Source organism: Pteronotus mesoamericanus, unplaced genomic scaffold, assembly GCF_021234165.1.
Source record: "Pteronotus mesoamericanus isolate MK-2021 breed Mesoamerican mustached bat unplaced genomic scaffold, CSHL_Meso_final contig_27, whole genome shotgun sequence".
NCBI lineage: Eukaryota > Metazoa > Chordata > Mammalia > Chiroptera > Mormoopidae > Pteronotus > Pteronotus mesoamericanus.
The window spans coordinates 27,737,012-27,761,773 of record NW_026555115.1 but is presented as its reverse complement, the minus strand read 5'-3'; the positions used below and the strand labels follow the sequence as shown (position 1 = coordinate 27,761,773).

Sequence of the window (24,762 nt, the reverse complement as noted above, 5' to 3'; positions counted from 1 at the left end):
ATCTAGCAGAACAGCCAGGTAGCAGGGCTTCACTATTGTGCAGAAACCTTAACCCACTCAGACTGATTCCAGTTATGCTGCCATAAACTTTAGTGTTGCTTTGGAAGATTCCTCTACATACGCTCTGTTTTTAATATAAATACCTCATCTTCTTAGAAGGATTTTACCCTCCTTTATGAGGAGAGACTCTTCACTCTCTTTTTGAGAGGGGATACTTGTAGTAGGTAGCACAACCTTGGGCTAGGTCTTTCTCCTTTTCAAGAGGGAACTGTACCATAAGGCCAGGGCCATTTAGCAGGGAACTTCTTACATAGTTTAATGCCACAGTAGGAGATAAGCTTTATGGATTACGGATCCCAGCTATCTGCTTATAGTGCCAAAATGATACTAACACTCTGGGTTTCATAATCCAGGCTGTGGGAGATGAGAAACGAGGCACGGGCCTGCTTACCTGTTCTTTCTGTAGCGAACTGTGAAGCCAAGAAAGAAGACTATCAAAAGAAGTCCACAGCTGAGAAAAGTCCACACAATGCCCAAGAGGACAGGAGATAATGAAGAAATTGTCTTACTGCTGTGGTGGGAAGACGTCTGAGAACAGAAGAAAGAGAAGCTGTTAGGAATGAAGGTTCTTCTGTAGATCAAACGTGACCTGCCCCCATCATCACCAAAGGCTGGAAGCACATGTCCTTCATAAGCATTTCCTCCTCCTCCCCCGCCCCCAACAACATGTATTTCTGAGCAGCTCTGACACCCATGGCTGCTTACTTACAATTGTTGTCTTGCAGAGATCATGAATGGGTCTCCGATCCAGCTCCTGGCCAGGAAAACTGTCACACAATTCAGAGCAGTTTATTTCAGGCTCCATGTCATTACATGGCCCTCTTGCTGCGCACTTCTTTAATCTTGGGTACTGGCTGGTAGGTAACAAGCAGATCTTTGACTAAAATGTAAGAGCACCTCAAATCTTTTCTTCAAAGGTACCATTTTGGAGCTGGTTCCTCGCTCAAAACGTGGGATGAACAACCCATTCAGGTGGAAGTGGAGGGTTATTTCACTGAGCTCCTTCATCGGCTTCCCTCCAGGTTCTGGTCCCCTGTTGCCTGTGCATATTATGTGTGTTAGGAGTGGGCATCTTAATGACCACAAAGTGATGATTTTGGCTTGCCACCAGATGGCAGTCACTGCTCCAAGCACTCTCACACAGGTCCCCAAGGAAAAGAAAGCAATTAAACCTGTTAACCAATTATATAAATACAAATTATATATATATACACACACAAAAACACAAATATACCTATATACATATATGTATAAATGGTTTATTAGAGATTCAAATGCTTTATATATTTTAATTATATAGTTACATTTTTATTATATATATAGTTATATACTTTATTACATATAACAAAGATTTAAGATTAAATATATACTTAAACAAATACATTTAAACCTCTTTAATAAGCAATAATTTGAAAACAATGACAAAGCACATCTGACAATTAGATATAAAGCTTTATAGATATAAAACCCTACAGTCTCTCTTCAGATCCTTTTTATGGCCCAGCACTGTAAAAACTTTAGTTTAGACATGTGAGGCACATCTTCCTTTTTTCCCTACTGAGAAATCCTCTGCCCTTACAAGGTCTTTCCATGCAACTCGTGGCTTAAGCTCCGTCTGATCCTGGGAGGTGGTGGACTCTGGCGTCCTGCTCTGTCTGCCTGCAATGTCTGTTAGCCACTCTGGCTCTTGTTCTCTCAGGGAGTGGGGGAACTTTCTATGCCCATTCAGCTGGGGTCACAGGAGGATACATAAGCCTTTTGCCAATAGCTTTTTGTTTGTTTTCAAACTGTTAGAGTACTAGAAGTGGGATAGACTACTCAGGTAGTAGGGAGAGAAACTGAAGACTCTAGGAATGCCCACACAGTGGGTGAGTGGCCAGAGAATGGCATTCTTTCTCCCAAAAGATGCTTGCAATATGGATATTGTGATCTAAAAGAGAAGCTCTTCCTTACAGAACCAAGTATTAATGCAGAAAGGCTCAAATTAGCTCCAACACAAAAGGTAGACAGGTCCTTAGTTCTTTAAAGAAATCTATTGCTTAATGCAGAAAACAGACTTGAAATTTTACCAGTGGAAATGTATAAGAGGATACCATTTTTGCTTTGTGTTTTTGAAACAGCTTAGCACAGCTTTCTTTTATTGTGGAGAAAAATTGGAAGAGGAAAAAAATATCAATTATTATTTCAGTAGCTACAGAATATAGGACTTGTGTTTAAGCCAGAACAATAGTGACAGGTGTAGAATGCCATCTTTGGATTCTGCATGCTTAGGCATGAACAATATAGCACCAGGTGCTGCCCATTCTTTGGCCTCTCATATGGTCCTGAATTATTTACCAGGTTCATTACAATGAAATCCCAAGAGTATAAATAGCCACTATCTCCAGTCAAGATATTTAAATTCTTGTGCAGTTTAGTCAGATAAATGAGTGCCAAATTAAGAAGTAAATATAAAAATACAACTATCTGCATCCTAATATAGTTGAAATTGCTGAAAACACCATTTTTCTTTTTCTTTATTTAAAGTTAAACATTCCCTATTGTGCCTTCTTATGTAAGAGTAATAGTATAAGCCACAGGGAGTCCTGTACCACATTGATAGATTATATTTGAACAATTATCAAGTCCATGTTTGTGTAACCTTAAATCATATTGAAGTATATATCAGTGTGTGTATATAAAACCTCATTGTCTTCTCACTACAACAGCATCATGGGAGGTAAACAACACCAATCCCTCATTTTCAAGTGAGAAAACTTAAGAGCAGAGAAGTGGAGAAACTGGCTCTAAATCTGCACAGGACGTTCCGAAGTCAATGTCCTCCCTACATGAAGCAGACACTCTGGACTGACTTCTCCCAATAAGTCACCAAATGGTCTGATGGGCTTTTCATGTTCAGTGCCCAGAGCTTCACTACTATGGGTTCCCTGGAGCATCTATACCAATAGTTCTTCACTGGAGTGATTTTGCACCTCCAGAGGACATCTGGCAATGTCTGGAGACATTGTTGTTGTCAAAACTAAAAAGAGAGGAGGGTACTACTGACATCTAGCAGGTAAAGGCCAGTGACGCTGCTAAACATCCTTCAATTCACAGGATGGTCCAAAGAACAAAGAATTATCTGGCCTCAAATGTCAATCATGCCAAGGTTGAGAAACCCTGGTCAATACTGTGGATCCTAGAAGGCTAACAATCTTAAGCCCAAATCATCCTTGGGAGAGTCTGTGAATAAAATAGGGCTGTCCATCTGAACATAAATTCCCTAGGGTATAAATTTCTGAGTACATTTCCAAGGTCTGCTTGAGCAGACTGAACTCACTGGCATGGAACTTTGAGGGCAAAGTCCCCCTTCAGTCCATGGATATCCACTGCAGAAACTACATAACGTGATACTGGGCAGGCACTCAACTCCAGTGTCAGCACATATTCACAGAGATTCACATGTCAAGAGCTGGTGAAACAGTGAATGGCTCATTCATTGGGAGGAGAGAGTTGAATGATTTCAAAAAGTGTTAAGTGATTAGAAAAATGGTTTCCATACGACATGAGCAAATAGATACATTACTTGAAGTAACTCAACCTCAGGTTACCCACTAAAAAAGATAAACTGTGTAATCAACACCACATGCAAATGCATCAAAAATGTATGAATTCAAACCGCCACCACCAACAGCATTGTACGAGATGTTCACTAAGGTTCCTTCTGGCACCAATATTGTCTGAGGTATTAGCTCTCTGTTAACTATGCTAATGTAGGCAGCAGATACATGAGTAATTATAAACAGCAAGGAATGTAAAATGCATTTTTAATTACCTTTGAGTGCACTGTGTTATGTTCTGGTAGCAGATTTACAAACATCCTGAATATGGGTCACTTATACTAATAGTAAATTCACTTCTATTCTCTGAGCATATGTACACTGCTTTTCATGGGGACAGCAAGATGCACACAGGGCAATGGGGATTCAGCCTCTCCTAACACCACCTGCCATATAAGTCCTCAGTGGAGAAGATGGTTCACAGTTGTACATACTTCCTAAGAGAGCATGGACATGAATTTGGGTGGGAAAGTATTGCATATCAAGGAAGAGATACTTCAGCCAGGGAAAGAAAGTGAAGTAATAGATATGGTGGAGCTGGAAGAAACCTCAGATATCTAAAAGTCCAATCTCATCTCTTCATTTTATGCATCAGAAATCAGCCCCATGGAGGTTGAGAGGCTCAGGATCACACAGTGAGTGTAGGAATAGACTCTAGGTCTCCCAAGTTCAGTGCTCTTTCTATACTACTTTAAAGAACCTTTAAAGGAAGTTACAGATAGCCTTTCACACATTTGGAACAGGTGGGGTGGAGGCCTGGGCTTGGGAAAGCAGGCAGGGTCATAAGGGCAACAGCTTAGGGCTTGGTGAGAAGTCTGTGGAAGAGGTCCAAGGAGATAAGAAACCCACTGGAAGGGGAAAAAATACTCTCTTGAGAGAGTGTAAGTCTTGGAACTTGTACGTTTTCTCCTCAACAGGGTAAAGTGGACTGAGTTAATCTGCTTCTCAGAACCTGATATTTGCCTTACAAAAGAGGGAGAGATAGTAAAAATTTCCTTTTAAAGCTTTTGAAGTATCTCCAATAGAGGTCTGCACACACTTTCGTGGTTTCTGAATAGCCACCCCAAGGGCCCTGAAGCTGGGCTCCCACAGGGATGCTTTATTCACCTGAAGGGAGAGCAGGAGGAGGAGAGGTGGCTGCCCCCATCACGTCTCTCCTAGGGAATTTTAAAGCAGAATGGGTTCACTTGGTGTCCCTTGTCAGGAGTGGAGGTGGGTGGGGAGGAGGGAAGGAGAGCGGATTTCATGCATTCCCTTAATCTTATATGGATCCCAAAGAAAACAGAGTTCTGAGATCCTTGGGCTTTGTATGACTTTTTGAACTGTCCTACCATCCTTTCCTGATCCCGGTGTTCCAAAGCCTCTCCCCTCCTAAGCTTCCCAGAACACAGCGATCTTCCCACAGTCTGGAGAACATTTTTGCTCAACATTATACAAAGTTGTTCACAACCTCTTAGTTTCATACTACTTGTAACTTTTCTTCTACTAAACCTGATTTCTCCATTTGTTATACAGTATTTAAACTTTTCTGGTTGCTAGGTACAATTATAATGAATCAGGCTACTGGATTGGGTCCCCCATAGGATCTGGGAAACAGTGTTGTAAATAGTAAGTTTACTGTAAACAGTAGGTCAGCTAAATAGAGGACACATCCCTGAGCCCTTGTCTGATTCAGCGCTCCATCCCAGTACTAGGAATTTGGTTTCACTTCACATATCCTAGGACTAGCAGGTGTAATGAGTAGCATTGCACCGACAAACCTGAGGCTGAATTTAAGTCTCAATGCCAACATTTTCTGTGGCTTCAGTTAGTTACCTAAGTCATCTCTTATTTCTTAGATGCCTCTTCAATAAAATGAGGATGATACTATTTACATCTCAAAGAATTTGTTGGTGATTAAGTCATATGATATATGCAAATATAAGCTAGATCGTCAATAATCATCAGCTTCTTTCATTTCCATGGTGTATAAGAATCATCTGTACAGAAGACTAGGGGCACGTAACTGAGGTTATCTATCTTGTTTCTCTAAATTTCCTAACAGAATCCCAAGTTATGAATCATTAACATATCTTCTAACACAAAGAATATTTTTTATACTGTATTCAAAATCAGATTTGGTAAAAATAATGAATTATAGATCCTTAATTGTAGAGACCATAATGAACTATTATGTGCTAGTCACTATGCTAAGAGCTGGGGATGTGGCAGGGAACAAGCCAACATGATCTTGCTCTAGTACCTAGCACAGTGCCTGGTATGAAGTTGATGATCAGTATCTATTTGTTGAAGTGGACCAAAGACATTTAGAAAACATTATATAGAATAGGAGTCCTAGACTCCTCGGAATGACCCTCAGGATTGTCTAGATACCACTATAACTCAGGAGAAACAGGAGGTTTGGTCCATGAAGGAGGGCTAGGGTATCTCCTTCTGATACAATGGGAGGATCTGCTGCTTTCTGAGCCCTACTCTGATGTATTTTGCTGACTTTTTCTGAACTCTCAGGCATAAGCTGACACAACCACACAAACTGGGCTGTCACTACCACCTTATAGATGGACTTTAGAGACCTTTTAGTATTCAACAATTTTGCCAGGGACTGGAGTTGGGAATGAAAAAAACCAAACAATAAACAACAGCAACATACTAATACCCTTACCAACATCCCAGAGTTGCATTGTTACCTCAAAGCACTTAGGTACTATTATTCAAATTATACATGCATGATTTCCATAAAAACCAGTCACAAATTGTCAATTAGTGCTAATTAATATGCAATAAAATTCTCATTTGAAAACTATTAAGAGCCAAGAATGAATTCTACTTGGTTGCCGTCCTTTGATGAGAATTGCTGTGAAGAACTCTATGCTATTACTTAGTGAAACAGTAAGGTGTCACAACAGATCAAGCTTCAGACACCAAAAGGACCAAAGACAATGATCATTTGAAGGTTTGAGAGGGTGGTTTTAGACAGCTCAAGTTTTATGCTCCCACAGCTGATACCTCTGTCCTGTAGGGTGCTCAGAACATAGGCTGGGTGAATTCATTAGTCTCTCTTGCAAACAGATCCATGGTAATATTGAGCACTCCTTTAAAAGACATTTGTGAGAGTGCCACACAGTGGGAAAAAAAGTAAATAAAACTGTGTCCCTAAAGGTCAGCTTGTTCATGAGAACAAATGTTCTAGTCTTCAAGGAAGCAGAGATCCAAGGTCCTTGGAATTACAGGGGCTCATCCTTGAAAAGCCTCCTGGTCAGGATTTTTATAAGTGAACTTACATGCTATGTCTCTAAATTCCAATTTTAGTTGGACATGCAATTTCTCTAAACTGTTGTTCTCTGTTGCTGTGCAACCCAAGACACTTGTGTGAGAACAATTCTGGCTCTTTGAGGATAAAGATGAAAAATACCAGCTATCACCATTAGACTGTTTATTCTGAAGCCACTTCTTTAACAAACTGTCCTAAACTTGCTCTGGAAGCAGGGAGTAGAGAATAGGATTTTCTAAATATAGTTTAACACAGTGGCTATCAAACTTTAGTGCACATCAGAACCACTGGGAGAGTTCCTTAAAACACACCGATTGCGGGTCCCCACCTCCAGAGTTCTGATTCAGTTGGGCCTGAGAATTTGCATTTCCATTAAGTTCCCAGGTGATGCTGCAGCTGCTGATCTGGAAATCATACCATGAGAACCCCAGTTCAGCCAAAGGAAATATAGGACTTTCATCAGACTTTTAACCACATAAATCCCTGGCATAATTGTTACTCCCAGCTCCCATGATGAGGCTCATGTACATACCTATATACCAAGTCATTTGAATCATTCATTATAAATCAATTTTAGAGAAGTGTGATATTAGACACTTCAAACAACATTCAATTTTTTTATTTTTCAAACCATGATTCATAAATATTTTTTGGACATGAGATACTAATGGAATTATAGACCCTCATCTTAAAAACATATATAAGTATGTAATATTTTACAGACAAAAATAGGAGAGGGTATCACAGGCCACCTGTCAACGCCCCCTATAAGCCCCAATCCCAAGTAAGGAGGCTCATTTCAAACCACAACTCAGTTTAAGCCAGGGACTTAAATATTTTTAAAGTTTTTCTTTATTTTCCCTTAAATCAAATATTTCTTTGTGGCTACCCACTAATAAAGAATGGTACTCTAAAGTGATAAAAGCTAGGGCAAACTCTGTCACCAATTAGAACACTTTATTTATCGTTTTTGCAGAGACATCCAAGATGTCAGCAGAGTAGGTGGAAGTTATTCTCACTTCCTCCCAGGACCAAACCGGAATTACGACAAATATATAGAGCAATCAGCCTGAACAACCAACTGAAGACTAACTGAAGAGAAGTCTTATAACCAAGGATTTACAGAAGAAGCCACACTGAGATGGGTAGGAAGGGTGGGGACATGAAAAGAGCTGGTCCCACTCCCACAGGCCGCAGTTGAAAATCCAGATGGACATCTCAGCTGCAAAGGTTCTCCCTGAGGAGCATGAGGTAATAACCCCATGCAGGCCTCTGGAGCCCAAAACACCAGAGCTTGGAAGGGGTGCCCAAATAATATCTGGCTATGAAAATCAGCTGGGATTCTATCAGCCAGAGAGAGAGAGGAGTCCGTTAGAGACATAGATGCCCTCTTAAGGTGCGAGCATACAAAATCTCATTCTCAGCCATGCATCCTGGCCTCTGGCAGAGGGATGGTGGAAGGGACTAGAGTCATGTGAGGAGAGAATGTGGTTTGTGGCCCTAGGGAGACAGCTGAAGGAACAGCTGCCAGGATCCCTGTGCTGAGTCACTCTACTACAAAACCCTTAGATGCCATCTTCCCTGGGTAAAGAACTCCCCTCCAAAGAGCAACAGCTAGCCTGGGGGAAATGCAATAGCTCTACCCTCCCAACTCCCTGTTGCCCCACCCCCATGGAGCTTACACCCTGAGGAGGACTCAGCTTCCTGGACCTGGGGTGTAGAGATACAGGCAGACTTAGGGTTGAGGGATCAGTAACTGAGTTTTGTGGCTCTGGGACAGGGGCCATTCTCCCGACCTTCCTGTGAACCTGAGAAGCACCCCCTACTCCCCTCCCCCACACACAGAGAGGATCCACTAGTTCCACCATCCTGACTCCTGGTGGCCCTGCCCTACCAAGCTCAGGCTCTTTAGGAGGTCTGGGAAGAGTCCAGGATAGACTGAATTTTGTGGCTCTGCCACTGGGGCCATTTTTTCCTCACACACCAGTGCAGAGCCCTCCCTTCACATGGCCTAATCTTGGTCTATTTGGGCCTGATAAACTCTGCTGGCATCTCCCTCATGGCTCTCTGAGACCCCACCCCACCACAAAGGTCAGCGGGCACCCAGAAAGTGGCATCTAGACTTCATATGCTCTGGGACTTTTACTGAGTAGATTCAGACCCAGTACTGACCCTGAGTTTGAACCTGTATCAATCTGGCAAACACCATTCACCCATACCTGATGAGTCACTGAGAATCTACCTCATGCAACTTGAGTACTGTGAGAGGATATTTCAATGACTGAACCTAACTGGCAGGGGCAGGCAGAGGCAGGTAGAGGCAGGCAGAGATGGATCACTGGCTGTCCCTGGGCTTGGTACTGGTAGAAGCCAGCCTTGGCACACAGCTTAGTCCTTCCCAAGCACACTCAGTCCCAGCAGAGGCAGCTATAAATTGTGGATCATTTTGTTGCTCCAAAAAGGTTGCCCAGGGCCAATCACAAACAGCATCTGACATTGACCTTACCAGAGTCCCTCCCAAGAAGCCCCAGAATCAACACACCCAAAGGTGAGCTTCAGAAACATCAGAGAAGGATCCAGTTATCTTCACAAGTGGCACATCCAAAGGGCTATCTCAGAAGGCTCCAGAGCCTATTGAGGCAAATTCTACTTCATGTGGTCAGCACCCACACAGCAACTAGTAAACTGTGCTTGGGGCTGATCCTCACAGTCAGCGAGCCTGAGGGTTAGCACCATGCACAAACGGACCAACAACAATCAAGACCCAATTACACAGAAAACTCACATAACGCACACAAGGGATATTCCTGAAGTACCCAGCTCAGGTGATCAAGAAGACAGTGCCACTGCATCCCACAGGACACCAACCAAGCCTGGGAGACATAGAAGATCTACCTAATACACAGAAACAAACACAAAGAGACAGTTAAAATGGGTAGACAAAGAAACATGCCACAAATAAAAGAACAAGAGAAATCTCCAGAAAAAGAGTTAAACGAAATGGAGGCAAGCAATCTACCAGATACAGAGTTCAAAATGATGGTTATAAGGATGCTGAAGGAATTTAGGGGAACAATGAATGAAACAATGAGAAGTTAAAGAGACAGTAAGCATGAAAAAGCACATAGAAACCATAAAAAGGAACCAGTCATAAACTAAAAATACAATTACTGAAATACAGAATACACTAGAAGGAATAAACAGTAGGTTAGATGAAGCAGATGATCAAATTTGGAAGACAAGGTACCCGAGGGCACCCAATATGAGCAGCTAAAAAAAATGAACAAAAGGAGGATAGTTTAAGAGACCTTTGGGACAACATGGAGAGTAACAACATCAGCATCATAGGTGTACAAGAAGGAGATAAGAGAGAGCAAGGGATTGAGAACCAATTGAAGAAATACAACTGAAAACATTCCTGGTGAAGGAAAAAGACACACAAGTCCAGGAAGTTCAGAGAGTCCCAAACAAGATAAGCAAAAAGAGGCCCACACCAAGACACGTAAGTAAAATGGCAAAGATTAAAGACAAAGAGAATCTTAAAAGCAGCAAGAGAAAGACAGTTACCTACAAGGGAGCTCCCACAAGACTGTCAGCTCACTTCTCAACAGAAATATTTCAGGACAAAGGAACTGGCACAAAATATACAAAGTGATCAAAAGCATGACCTACAACCAAGACTACTTTACCTAGTAGGCTATATTTTAAAATTGAAGAATAAGGAAAAAAATAAAGAGCTTCCCAGACAAGAAAAAAACTAAAGGAGTTCATTACCACCAATCTAATATTACAAGAAAGGTTAAAGAGGTTTTCTTTAAGAAGAATAATGAAAAAAACAAAAACAAAAAAAGAACACAGTTAAAAGAACAAAATGGTAATAAATATGTACTTAACCAATAATCACTTTAAATGTAAGTGGATTAAATTTTCTAATAAAAAAAACATAGGGTAGATGAATGGATAAGAAAACAAGACCCAATTATATGCTGTCTACAAGTGGCCCGCCTCAGAATGAAAGATACACACAGACTAAAAGTGAAGAGAAGAGAAAAGATATTTCATCAAATGGAAATGAAAAAAACAGCTGGGGTAGCAATACCTATATCAGACAAAATAGAATTTAAAACAAAAGCTATAATTAGAGATAAAGAAGTACACTACATAATGATAAAGGGAGCAATATAACAAGGGGATATAATCCTTATAAACATGTATGCACCCAACATAGGAGCGCCTAAATATATAAAGCAAATCTTGAAGGACATAAAGGGAGATATTAATAGGAATACAATCAGAGTAGAGGATTTTAACACCCATTGACATCAATGGCCAGATCTTCCCATCAGAAAATCAACAAGGAAATGGCAGCCTTAAACGGCACACTAGATCAAATAGATTTAATTGGTATCTTCAGAGCATTTCACCCCAAAGCAGCAGAACAGACATCCTTTTAAAGAGCACGTGGAGCACTTTCTAGGATAGACCACATGTAGACACAAAACAAGTCTCAGTAAATTTAAGAAAGTTGAAATCAAATCAAGCATCTTCTCTGACCATAGATATGAAACTAGAAATCAATCAGAAGAAATAAAGTGAAAAACACACAAACACATGGAGGCTAAATAGCATATTACTAAACAATGAATGGGTTAACAATGAGATCAAGGAAGAAATGAAAAGACACTGCAAAACAAGTGAAAATGAGAACACAACAACCCAAAATCTTTGAGACACAGCAAAAGCAGTCATAAGAGAGAAATTCTTAGCATTATAGGCATATCTCAAGAAACAAGAAAAAGCTCAAATAAACAATCTAACTTTGCAACTTAAAGGAACTATAAAAAGAACAACAAACAAAGTCCTAAGTGAGTAGGAGGAAGGAGATAATAAAGATCAGAGAGCAAAAAAATAAATGAAATAGAATTTAAAAATACAAAAAAATTAATGAAACCAAGAACTGGTTCTTTGAAAAGATAAACAAGATTGACAAACCTTTAACTAGACGAGAGAGAGAGAGGAGAAAGAGAGAGGGACCAAATAAATAAAATCAGAAAGGAAAGAGAAGTAACAACTGACACCACAGAAATACAAAGGATTATAAGGACATATTATGAATAACCATATGCCAACAGATTGGATAATGCTGAAGAAATGAATAAATTCCTAGAAACACACAATCTTCCAAAACCGAATCAAGAAGAAAGAAAATCTGAACATACTGATTACAACTAATAAAATTGAAGAAGTAACTAAAAAACAAAAACAAAACAACACAACTTCCAACGAACAAAAGTCCTGGACCAGAGGGCATCACAGGTGAATTTTACTAAACATTTAAAGAAGAAATAACACATATCCTGCTCAAACTATTCCAAAAAATTCAAGAGGTGGAAAGACTCCCAGGCTCATTTCATGAAGCCAGTGTTACTCTAATTCCAAAACTAGTGAAGAAACTACAAAGAAAGAATAGTACAGGCCAACATCCCTGATGAAAATATATACAAAACTCCTCAACAAAATATTAGCAAACAGAATCCAGCAACACATTAGAAATATTATACACCATGATCAAGTGGGACTTACTCTGAGGATGCCAGATTCATCAATAACCACAAATAAATACACCAAATAAACAAATGAAGGATAAAAATCATATGATCATATTACTAGATGCAAAAAAAAAAAAGGTTTGACAAAATTCAGCACCCATTTATGATAAAAACTCTGAGAAAAGTGGGCTTAGAGGGAACATATCTCAACATAATAAAGGGCATATATGACAAACGCACAGCTAACATCATTCTCAATGGGGAAAAACTAAAAGCATTTCTCTTAAGATCAGGAACTAGACAGGTATGTCTACTTTCACTAGTCTTACTCAACAAAGTATTGCAAGTCCTAGTCATGACAATCAGACAAGAAGAAGAAATAAAGGCATCCTCATTGGAAAGGAAGGAGTAGAACTGTCATTATTACTTGCAGATGGCATGATACTGTATATGGAGAATCCTTAATATTCCACCAAAAAACTACTGGAACTGATAAATAAATTCACTAACGTAGCAGGATACAAAAATAAATTTCCAGAAATTGGTTGCATTTTTATATACCAATAATGAACTATAAGAAAGGGAAACTAAGAATCCCATTTATGAGTGATCAAAAACACCTAAAAATAAATTTAACCAAGGAGGTAAAAGACTTGCACTTGGAAAATTTGAGGACATTGAAGAAAGAAATTGAAGGAGATACAAATAAATAGAAGCATATACCATGCTCATGGATAAGATGAATTACTATCATTAAAATGTCCATACTAACCAAAGTAATCTATAAATTCAACTTAATTCCTCTCAAGATACCAATGATGTATTTCACAGAACTAGCACAAATAATCCAAAAACTTATAAGGAACCACAAAAGACCATGAGTAGCAACAACAATCCTAAGAAAGGAGATCAGAGTTGGAGTTACCATGCTAACTGTAATCAAACTATACTACAAGGCCATAGTAACCAAAACAGCATGGTACTGACACAAAAACAGATGCATATATCAATAGAACAGAGTACAGAGCCCAAAAAGAAATAAACCCATGTGTATATGGTGAGTTAATATTTGACAAAGGAGGCAAGAACATAGAATGGGGTAAAGACAGTTTACTTAATAAATGGTGTTGGGGAATAGACAGATGTGCAAAAGATGAAACTAGACCACCTTCTTTATCATGTACAAGAAGAATAAACTCAAAATGGATTAAAAACTTAAATGTTAGACTTGATACCATAAAAATCCTGGTATCCATAGGCAGTAAAATTTCAGACATTTCTCTTAGCAATATTTTTTCTGACATATCTCCCCACGCAAGGGAAACAAACAAACAAAAAACAACAAATAAACAAATGGGACTACATCAAACTAAACAGTTTTTGCAGAGAAAAGGAAACCATAAACTAAATGAAAAGAAACCCACTGAATGGGAGAACATATTCACCAATGATACATCTGAAAAGGGGTTAATATCCTAAATTTATTAAAAACTCATACAACTCAACAACAGAGAAACCCCAAATAATCCAATTTAAAAATGGGCATAAGACCTAAATAGACACTTCTCCAAAGAGGACCTATAGATAGTCAATAGATACATGAAAAGATGCTCAATGTCACTAATCATCAAGAAATGCAAATTAAAACCACAATGAGTTATCACCTCTCACCTGCCAGAATGGCTATCATCAACAAATTAACACAAATTAACAAACAAGTACTGGCAAGGATGTAGAGAAAAGGGAACACTTGTGCACTGTTGGAGGGAATGCAGACTGGTGCAGCCACTGTGGAAAACAGTATAGAGTTTCCTCAAAAAATTAAAAATGGAACTGTCTTATGACTCAGCCATTCTACTTCTGGGACTATATCTGTAGAAAACCAAAACACTAATTTGAAAGAACATATGCATCCCAATGAATATATTCATTGCAGTGTTACTTACAATAGCCAAGATCTGGAAGCAGCCCAAGTGCCCATCAGTAGTTGAGTGGATAAAAAAATGATGGTACATTTACATAATGGAATACTACTCAGTCACACACACACACACAAAAGATAGAAAACTTACCATTTGTGATAACATGGATGGACACAGAGGGTATAATGCTAAGTGAAATAAATCAGTCAGAGAAAGACAAACAAAAGTATACAATTTCATTTATATGTAGAACCTAAAGTACAATATAAATGGGCAAACAAAACAGAAACAGACTCATAGTTATAGAGAATAGACTGATCGTTGTCAGAGTGAAGGGACTGAGAACTACAGATTAGTAGTTACAAAATAGTAATGGGGATGTAAAGTACAGCATAGGGAATATAGTCAATAATACTGGAATAACTAGGTATAGTGCCAGTTGCATACTAGAAACATCAGGGGAACAATTTATAAAGTATATGATTGTCTAGCCCATATGCTGTACACCTGAAACTAACACAAAATAATATTGAATGTAAAGTATAATTGAAAAAAATTTTAATTAAAAAATAAGGAGATTTTCAGTTAAATATATTTTAATAATTGTTTTTAATGTCTATTCTTTAACTCGATAGTATTTGTCTTCTAATTGGAATAACATATTAAGATAATTACTGACATAAATGAATTGAAAATCTAGTATGTTACTATTTGTTTTACTTTTCCAACCTGTTCTATGTTCCTTTTCTTGTATTTTTTACTTTCATTTTGCTATCTATTAGCTTTTTAAAAACAGCTCTAGTGAGGCCAGTCAGCTGCAAGGATTAGCTGTGACCACTTACCACCAATCTCCACTGTCCGTGGAGGATCAGCTGTGCAGGGGCAGGGTGGTGGTGCTCCTACATGGTCTGTAGCTGTCCACTGGGTACATTGGCCTAGGGTTTCCCAGGTGGTGCAGGCCAAGCTCAGCCCCCACCTGTGTTTTGCTTAGGACCACCCTGCATGAGTTATAATGCAACCTGAGTTGGCTGCTACTTGTGCTGAGATTGGAGATTCCCAGGTGAAGCCAAACTGTGAATATAGGCTGGCTGCTGCTAGCGCAGAGCCTGCTGCTCACTGAGGCCAGCTGTTGCTTGTTTGAGAGAATTGAGGAAGTTGTGAAGCATGAGCCAAGACCTGCCATTCATATGAAAAAGCAGCTTGGGTCTGTAAGTTGGGCAGGCTGGAGTCCCAGGGCATCTCCGAGGCAGGTCAAACTTTGTTAGCCATGTTGATGGAGTCTCCGATATGTCACCAGCTTGCCAGCTCTGTAGCTCTGTGGCTCTGTGGGGGGAGCGTCCAGAAAAGGGCAATGGCCTCTGCACGCCTTGATACCAGTTACCTCAGTCTCTCCAGCACATCACTGGTAGCTTCCAAGCTGCCACCCCAGTGCTGGAGCCCAGAGGGAGAGAGTCTGAGTGGGTGAGTCCATGCATGGGTTCTTTAAGAGGAACTGCTCGGGGCTCCAGCAATTTCTTCCACTAACTCAATCCCTGCTGGTTTTTTGCAGCCAGAAGTTGTGGGGACTTATCTTCCTGGTAATGGAACCTTGGACTGAGGAGCCTGATGTGGGGCTGGTACTCCTTACTCCCAAGACATCCCTCCCAAATCCACCACTTGTGGGTGTGGAACCAGTCCATTTCATATATGTGTTCCTCCTACCAGTCTGGATGGATGTGGTTTCTTTAATTCTGTAGTTATCAGACTCCCATTCAACTTAATTTTGGATGGTCTGAGTGATGGTTGTTCTATATTTTAGTTGTAATTTTGATGTGGTTGAATGAAGAGGCAAGCCATGTCTGTGTATGCTGCCATCTTGACTGGAAGTCTTATTTATCTCATCTCTTAATTGTTCCCTTTACACTTCTCATCTGCCTTCTCTTAGGGGAATTAAGTATTTTTATGATTTCATTTTATCTCTTTGTTGGCTTATTGGCTCTCCTTAATTGTATTTTGTTTGTCATTATTTTTGTTTTTATGGATACATCTTTATCTTATCGCAGTCTACCCCCAAGTGATTATCTGTCACTTCACATGTAGTATAAAAAGCCTTACAACAATATACTTGCATGTCTCCCCTCCCAACCCTCATGCTGTTACCATCATACATGTTCTTTTACCTATGCTATAAACCCCACAATACATGTTTTAATTTTTCTTAAAACTGTCAATTATATTTAAAAGAGGTATAAATAATAATAAAAATCTTATGCATTTTTTCATGTATTTACCATGCCTGGTGCCCCTCTCTTCTTTCTGATACTCTGTCCTACAAACTCTAGCTGCCTTGGTCTTCCTAGACTTGAAACTGTCTTCTCAACTTAAGGAGTTTGAATTCGCTCTTTTTGAACCATATTCTGGAAACTATATCCTGGTATGCCTTCATTCTTTTGTTTCACTAAATATCTGAAACCATGTATTAAAAATATAAAGGCTCTGGATCACTTTCTCTTTTCCAATAAGCATGTTCTTCAGCTTCTGCTAGGGTGTTAAAATAAAAACAGATCGCTTTAATCCAAACAGTGACTGATTTGATTAGGAACTGGATTTCAATATTTTCTAAGACAAGTTCTATTTCTGGGCTAACTCCTTAAGCAAGTTCCCGCCAGAGTCCCAACTGAAAGCTTAGTGTGTTTGTATTAGTCAGGATCCTCCAGAGAAACAGGACTGATAATTTATATATAAATAAAAGAGGTTTATTGTAAAGGTTTTGGCTCATGTAATTATGAAGGCTGAGAAGTCCCATGATCTGTCACCTACAAGCTGCAGACCCAAGAAAATGATGGTGTAGTTCAAAGGCCTGACAACCAGACAGCTGATGGTGAAGATGCCAGTCTCAGTCTGAAGGCCTGAGAGCCAAGATTGCCAAGGACAGGAGAAAATCAACGTCCCAGCTCAACAGTCAAGCAGAACAATTTCAACCTTACCCTGACATTTTGTTCTATCCAGGCCCTCAGCAGATTGGATCATGTCCACCCACATTGGGGAGAGACAACTGCTTTACTCAGCTCACCAATTCAAATGCTAATCTCTCTGAGAAACACCCTCACAGGTACAACTCAAAATAATTTTTAACCAGATCTGGGTATCCTACAGCACACTCAAGTTAACATATAAAATTAACCATCATAGTGTTTTTGAGGCCCTTTCACTTTGGTGAACCCTACACTCTAATTTCTATCTCTGCATCACAGCAAGTCTGTGAGTAGCTCTCATTAGCTTCTTGGCTATTTAGCATCTGCTTTCTGTTTGGCTTTTTTTACTTCTTGATATGTGGTACTTATAAATTAGTGAATGACTTGGAAGGAAAATTGCTCAGATCATTGGACTCATTTCTCTGTGCCTCTTTTTTTCCAAGATCATGGCCTCTCATGTCCTGGCTCATTTAGTATCCTTGAATTCTCTCCCCCCGCACCCCCCATCCCAGCCCTATCAGAATGTTCTGCTCTGCTTTTCTGACCCTTAGCTGTTGCTTTTTGCTTGGGTTCTTAGCTTTTCCTCAGGTTCTACTTAAAAAAATGGTAACTAACTGTCTCAAGGGAAAAAGTAACCTAGAATGTGGGACACTAGAGTTCTTGTTCTCTTTGAGGTTTTAGCTCTCAAGTTCTAGCTGTCTTGGTAGTTCTTTTATGCTTTCAAATAAATTTTTTAATGTAGCTTTTCTAGATGTCCCCTATGGGAACAATGGTCTACTACTGGGTAGTCCATAATAGACAGAAGCAGATACTTAATGTCTTATATTATATTTAACCTTAAACTATTTTTACTGAAAAAATCAATCTCTTTAAGGATAATCTTTACAGACGCAAATGACGCTGCAAACAGTATAAGATATAGTTCTCCTTATTATTAACTATTAACTATGACACCAGTTAAGATATATTATAGAATCCCTAAGTTATAAAAGACAAACCCATTATAGGGACTGGTTGCTATCATTATTACTGGTCAGTTCATATTGGAAAATTAAAAGTTTATGTAGAGGTATGTGTTAACACAAAAGCTAATGCTTATTCTGCACATTTATACATATTCAAACTATAATGTTTCTTCTTAGAAATTAATTGCAATAACTTCTATTCTGGTTTTCTTCCTTTAGTTTTCAATCTAGGACATAGAAATCCATTTCAAAGCTACCAAGTAAAAATTGTAGCATGGGTTATAGAAGACAATAGCAAAATGTCTGCCACAGGACTTCATAATTTCTTTCCCTCTGCTTAGCTAATGTTTGTATTCTGCACACAGACTCACAATTGCATTTCTAATGTGGCTCAGAGATCAAGATTTCCATAAAATGACCATGAGCTCACAGGCCCACTGGTTATACAGCAGCCTTCAGCTGAGGATTTTAAAATCTCATTTACTTCTTACCATTTTGTCAGTTCACTTTTTATATTTCACTTGTTTGTACTCACCACCTTCCCTTAAAGCTCCTGTGACAGGTTCTCCAGCCCTGGAGACTAGAGGAGCAGCCTGCTCCTCTCTAGTGTAGTGGACTGGACTGAAGTTTCACATCCAAACAAGAGCAAAACTAAAAATGAAAGGCACGTAGTCCTGGGAAGTTCACTCCTAATACCAGGTTTGTTAGAATCATTTGTTTAAAAATGTTCACATCTGTTGCTTGGCACTGATTCTTAAGCTCCAAGACCCTTACCTTCTCAACTAATTATTCTCATGTCAAGTAATCAGTTGTAGCTGATTGACTATATACTCATAAAAGTCCCCAAATCCCAAATCCCTCAAAATACAGGGAGAACATTGAGCTGGAATTGAAGAATTTTTCTCGATCCAGCTATTAAAGAAAGAGCATAACAAAAACATAGCAAATAGGGCGTTGTGAAAAAGCATCGTATAACAGCCTATTCTCTCTGAGCAACCCCCATCCCCGCAATGATCTCACACTTTGCTCCTGCTACAGAGGAAGACCATGTATATAATTCCACAGCATGGAATAAATGAGCAAGGGGAATTGTAAACAGTCTGGCCAACCAGAAGCAATAAAGACATAATGCAACCAAGATATGCAGACCCTGTTCCCCACTGAGCTGATAAAATCCACACTTGGCAAGGATGAGTTCTCACTGCAGGGTTCTCCTGCCTAAATACACAGGCTGCCCTGGAAAAAGGCTGCGGGAGAGGGGACAGAAAGACAAAAGGAAAGAGGCAAACAACTGCCGTAGGGGAGACCCACAGTGAGAATTAAAATTGTGAGTATTATTTTTGACCCAGAAATGCCAATTTGGGGAATATTCCTAGGAAAATAAAAACCAAAGTGTAAGGACAAATGTAGAATGTTTGTTGTGGCATAATTTGTAGGTAAAAAAACTGGAGGAAAACCTGGAATATCTATAAATACAGAAATATTGGGGAAGATTATGGAATTTTATACTAAGGAATATGAATAGCTATTAAAAATAATAAATTGAATTAATTAAATGTATATATAAGTCAAAAGAAACAAACAACAGAGTAACTGGTATTATATGAGCCCATCTACATATGAAGTAGAAAATAATTACATGTGTTTGTTTGAACATAGAAAAGGAGTAAAGGAATTCACATTGAATTTTAATAGTGGTTTTGTCAGGAAGATGGAAGGGACAGGAGGTAGACATTAATAACATTTTTTCTTTAGGCTTGCTTCAATGAGTGTGTATTACTTTTATAACCTAAGAACATAATGTTTAAGATATAAAAAAGAATTTGGAACTTTAATGATTACAAACAACATCGCAAGTAATGCCAGTGGGGAGTGTAGTTCTCTGGCATTTGCTTTATATTGATCCTGGTGGGTAGAGGTAAATAGCAACTTTTGCTCTGGGAGAGAGGCCTGACCTTGGACCCCTCAACAGAAGCCAATTAAAGCACAGACCTGACAGTGCCTCTGGAAAAGGCTGGTGGTTGTAAAATGAAAACTACATTTGCCTCTCCAAAGCCTCAGCCACAGAGCGTCTAGAGCCGGCGAGCAGCCAGCAGAGGCATGGATGAGAACAGAACAGGCTTTTCTCTGGGAAAATCTCACCATTCTAACTCTTGACAGTCTTTGTTGGCTCCTGTTCCATACTTCAGAGATGAGATGCACAAGGATGGCCCAGCTGCTGCAAGAATAAACGTTAAACACTGTGGGAAAGATGCGGCCGCCCAGGTTTCAAGTGTTCTCTGTTAGTACTTTGGTAATTCTTTGAGGATCACTGGCAGCCAGCAGTGGGCCCTCCAGTTGTTGTCCACAGGATGGCATTAAGGCCTTGGAAGTGTGACACTTGGCTAGTATTCGCAATTTGTTTCATGCTAATAGAAACTTCCAGGTCTTTTAGAGGGCAATAAATATATGATATTCAATAATAATGAAAATAATATGCAAAAACTATCTGTCCAATTTTCCCAACACTATTTATTGAATAGACTACATTTATCCCATTGTATGTTCTCGCCCCCTCTGTCAAATATTAATTGACTATAAGGGCGTGGGTTTGTTTCTCAGCTCTCTATTCTGTTTCATTGATCTATGTGTCTGTTTCTACCTTCTTACTCCATACATAAGAATAATCTCAAAATGGATTAAAGACTTAAATGTTAGGCTTGAGGCCATAAAAATCTTAGAAGAAAACATAGGCAGTAAAATCTTGGACATTTCTCATAGCAATATTTTTTCTGATATATCTCCTTGAGCAAAGGAAACAAAAGAAAAATAGACAAATGGGACTACATCAAACTAAAAACTATTTTTCACAGCAAAGGAAAATATCAACAAAAGGAAAAGACAAACCCTCTGATTGGGAGAACATATAAGCCAATGATATGTCTGATAAGGAATTAATATCCAAAATTTATAAAGAATTTATAAAACTCAACACCAAAAAAAAAAAAACAAGAGGCAATTAATAAATGGACAAAGGATCCAAATACACACTTCTCCAAAGAGGACATACTTATGGCCAATAGACATGAAAAGATGCTCAATGTCACTAACCATCAGAGAAATGCAAATTAAAACCACAATAAGATATCCCATCACACTTGTCTGATTGACTATCATCAGAAAATCAATAAACAAGTGCTGGCAAGGATGTAGAGAAAAGGGAACCCTTGTGCACTTTTGGCAGAAATACAGATTGGTGCGGCCACTGTGGGAAGGAGTATGGAGTTATCACAAAAAATTAAAAATAGAACTGTCTTATGACTCAGCAATTCCACTTCCGGGAATATATCCGAAGAAAACTCAAACACAAATTTGAAAGAATATATGCACCCCTATATTAATTGCAGCGTTTTTGCAATAGCCAAGATTTGGAAGCAGCCCAAGTGCCCATCAGCTGATGAGTGGATAAAAAAAGTGGTGGTACATTTACACAATGGAGTACTACTTGGCCATAAAAAAGAACAAAATTTTACCCTCTGCGACAACATGGATGGACCTGGAGAGTATTATGCTAAGTAAAATAAGCCAGTCAGAGAAAGACAAGTACCATATGATTTCACTTATATGTGAAATCTGATGAACAAAATAAACTAATAAACAAAATAGCAACAGACTCATAGATACAGAAGACAGACAGCTGTCAAAGGGGAGGGGTGCTGGGTGAAAAAGGTGAAGGGATTAAGCAAAGAAAAAAACTCATAGACACAGACAACAGTATGGTAATTACCAGAGGGAAGGGGATGTGGAGGGAGGTAGAAGAGGGAAAAGCAATAAATGGTGATGAAAGGAGACTTGATTTGGGGTGGTGAACACACAGGACAATATACTGATGATTTTTATAGAATTATACACCTGAAACCTAAATAATTTTATTTATCAATGTCACCCCAATAAATTCAATATAAATAAAAATATGTTTTGATATTAAAAAAATAAAATGCAGAAACTAGCACCTTGTGAAGAACTAATTTTTTGATCATTCATTCATCTTCCAACATCTTTTCTTTTTTCTCCTATACGATCGTACTCTCCTCGACCCATGCCTCTTTTGTCTCCCTACTTAACCTCTTTAATAGATTTTTTACTTAATGTTATCTTGATTACCACAGAAATGCTTGCTATAGCAATCACGGAAAATATGGATAAATTTAAAAAAGAAAAGTCACTTATATAATTCCACTACCGGTAATATTTTAGAATAGCTCCTTCTTTTCTTTATACTTAGTTTTAAAATTAGGTCTATATTTGTGTAGCTTTGCAACAATAGATTGTCTCACATATATGCCTAATATTATGAACAAAAACAAGAAAGTGTGTGGAAGTGCGAAAGGGATTTGTACCGCATATTACTGCTGCTATCTGCGTGGCTCTGGTGTAGCTACGTGTTCTGGTGTGTCAAGCCTGCATTAATATTCCTCAGACTGACAACGACAGCAGCCTTCATGTCTCAACCCTTCTATTCTCTTCCCAGCTGCCTTAGAAGTCAGCAATATTTGCAGGTAAAGATTGCCATGGGTGGTTATTTGATCTTCTTTCATCCAGTTTTTCACTCGCAGATAATTGGGTACCTAGGACACTACTCTCCACCCTTTCCTGTCTCATGCTACGCATTATTTTTTCTGCTTCCTCTTTACTTGATCTTCTGAGTTGATACTAACATCCAAAAGCAGACAGTCATTACCAGCCTTGGCACAACCACAGAATCATCGAGGTGTCCATTTGGAAAAGGCACTCAATTACGCACACATTCTGTTCACCTGTTCAGAGGAAATACTACAGCTGATGTGGCCCTTGGAGAGACTCCACATCACGCAGAAAATCAGGAATATCTTAGATTAGAGCCAAGAAGGACCATGCTGATCTGGAGTCTTGCAAGACCAACACTTCAGGCCTTCATCACACCTTTTGCGCAGACCACACCTTCAGGCCTGTACTATTTCCCTAGTTAGGACATTTGCTTCTGTCTTTTCCAGGACCCCCAGTTACCCTTGGAAAATCATGATGGAGAGATGGCAGTGTCGACTCATAGTTTGACATTCCAGCCTAGACAGATGGCAATGGGAAGGCCCAGAGCATTCTTTCCTGGGTGTTTCCACTGTTACTCTGGCATAAATGCCTAGGACAGCAAGAGAGTAATTCCAACCAGCAAAGCCCTGGGCAGAATCCTGAAGTTTCTCATAGAGGCCCTCCCGTGCCCTTTCCCATTCTCACACCAAGACATTTCTTCTCCCCAACAGAACTCCAGAACTTTCTGGCTAATCTATACACATGCAAAGCTTCTCACTGCAGCAGTGAAGACTGATTTCCCCCAGAGCCATCACTTCCACAATTGTCTCTTCCTTGTTACAAACATCATGAAGTACAGATGACCGATAGGCTTAACTCCCCTTCCAACTGCCTCTCTATATTCATTATGAGTTAAAAAATTCATATCCTGGGGACATTTTTTTTAATTGTAATAATACTCTTCAACACTTCCTTTTTAATCATTCCACTGGGGACATTTTGAATAGGAACCTGCAATCTGAAAGAACATACCTGGAAGGTGGCTTTGTAGTCCTGTGTACGGGTTATCAGTCTGTGTGACCTGTACCCTCTTTAGTCATTGCCCAGCAGCCTGATCAGAGTAGGCCTGAGTTCTTCAGGGATGGTCTATCAGCCTTATCTCTTAATCCTCTGTTGCTTGGTAACCCACATCTGAAGTATACTGACCCAGATTTGGATTCAGGAGATAGAGGAGCACTTGGACCCCAGAAAGTGATTGGAGGATGCAGCATACCGCCTAAGAATTCAATTTGACTCGGAGCATTCTGAGTCACACGTACTGTTATAGGGTGCAAGCAGGTGGCTGGTAGGATCTATTGTGGTCAATTCCAGGAGGATATTGTCTAATTCCTTTAGAGTAGACTGTACAGAGTCTCTAGACTAGGCAGGACACAGGAGAATATTCTGAAAGTGCCTTGGACATAAAAAGGCCTTGCCCTAGCTGGATGTACTTATCAAGAATTGCTCAAAATCTAACCCAATCTCTGGTAAAAAGTTACATGGTTCCCTACAACAAACAGACTAAAGTCCACACTCTTGTGTCCTTGACAAGCTGGCCTGGAACTCTCCTGCTTTATCACTTATTGCAAATGTGCCCTGCTCTGACCCTCCCCACCTCTTCACCTTACTCAAGCCATAACAGCACTTCGACTATAACTCAAATATCTGCTCAAGTTATTCGGTCTCTCAGGAAATGTCCTTCCACACTACCGTTGCTAGTCAAAGAGTCATACCTCTTCCAGAACTCAACTCAAAAGGAACCTCTACCTTAGGGGAAAATAATTTTTTTGAAGTAGCTAGCTCTCTATTCCTCATGGAGAAGCCCTGGCTAGCCTCTAATCCTCCTCCATAATTTTAT

The 24,762-nt window shown here is 39.4% G+C and overlaps 1 protein-coding gene across 2 annotated transcripts in view; it reads right to left on the bottom strand.

Annotated features, from left to right (window-relative positions):
* Positions 1–974, bottom strand: part of GPR156 (G protein-coupled receptor 156) — a 53,010-nt gene extending 52,036 nt beyond the window's left edge. For both annotated transcript variants that reach the window (XM_054574975.1, XM_054574976.1), the window contains exons 1-2: positions 770–974; positions 452–588 (exon numbers count right to left, since the gene is read on the bottom strand). In XM_054574975.1, the coding sequence (XP_054430950.1) occupies positions 452–588; positions 770–865 (233 nt within the window). In that variant the 5' untranslated portion in view covers positions 866–974. The remainder of the gene's footprint in view (positions 1–451; positions 589–769) is intronic.
* Between the last annotated feature and the right edge of the window lie 23,788 nt (positions 975–24,762).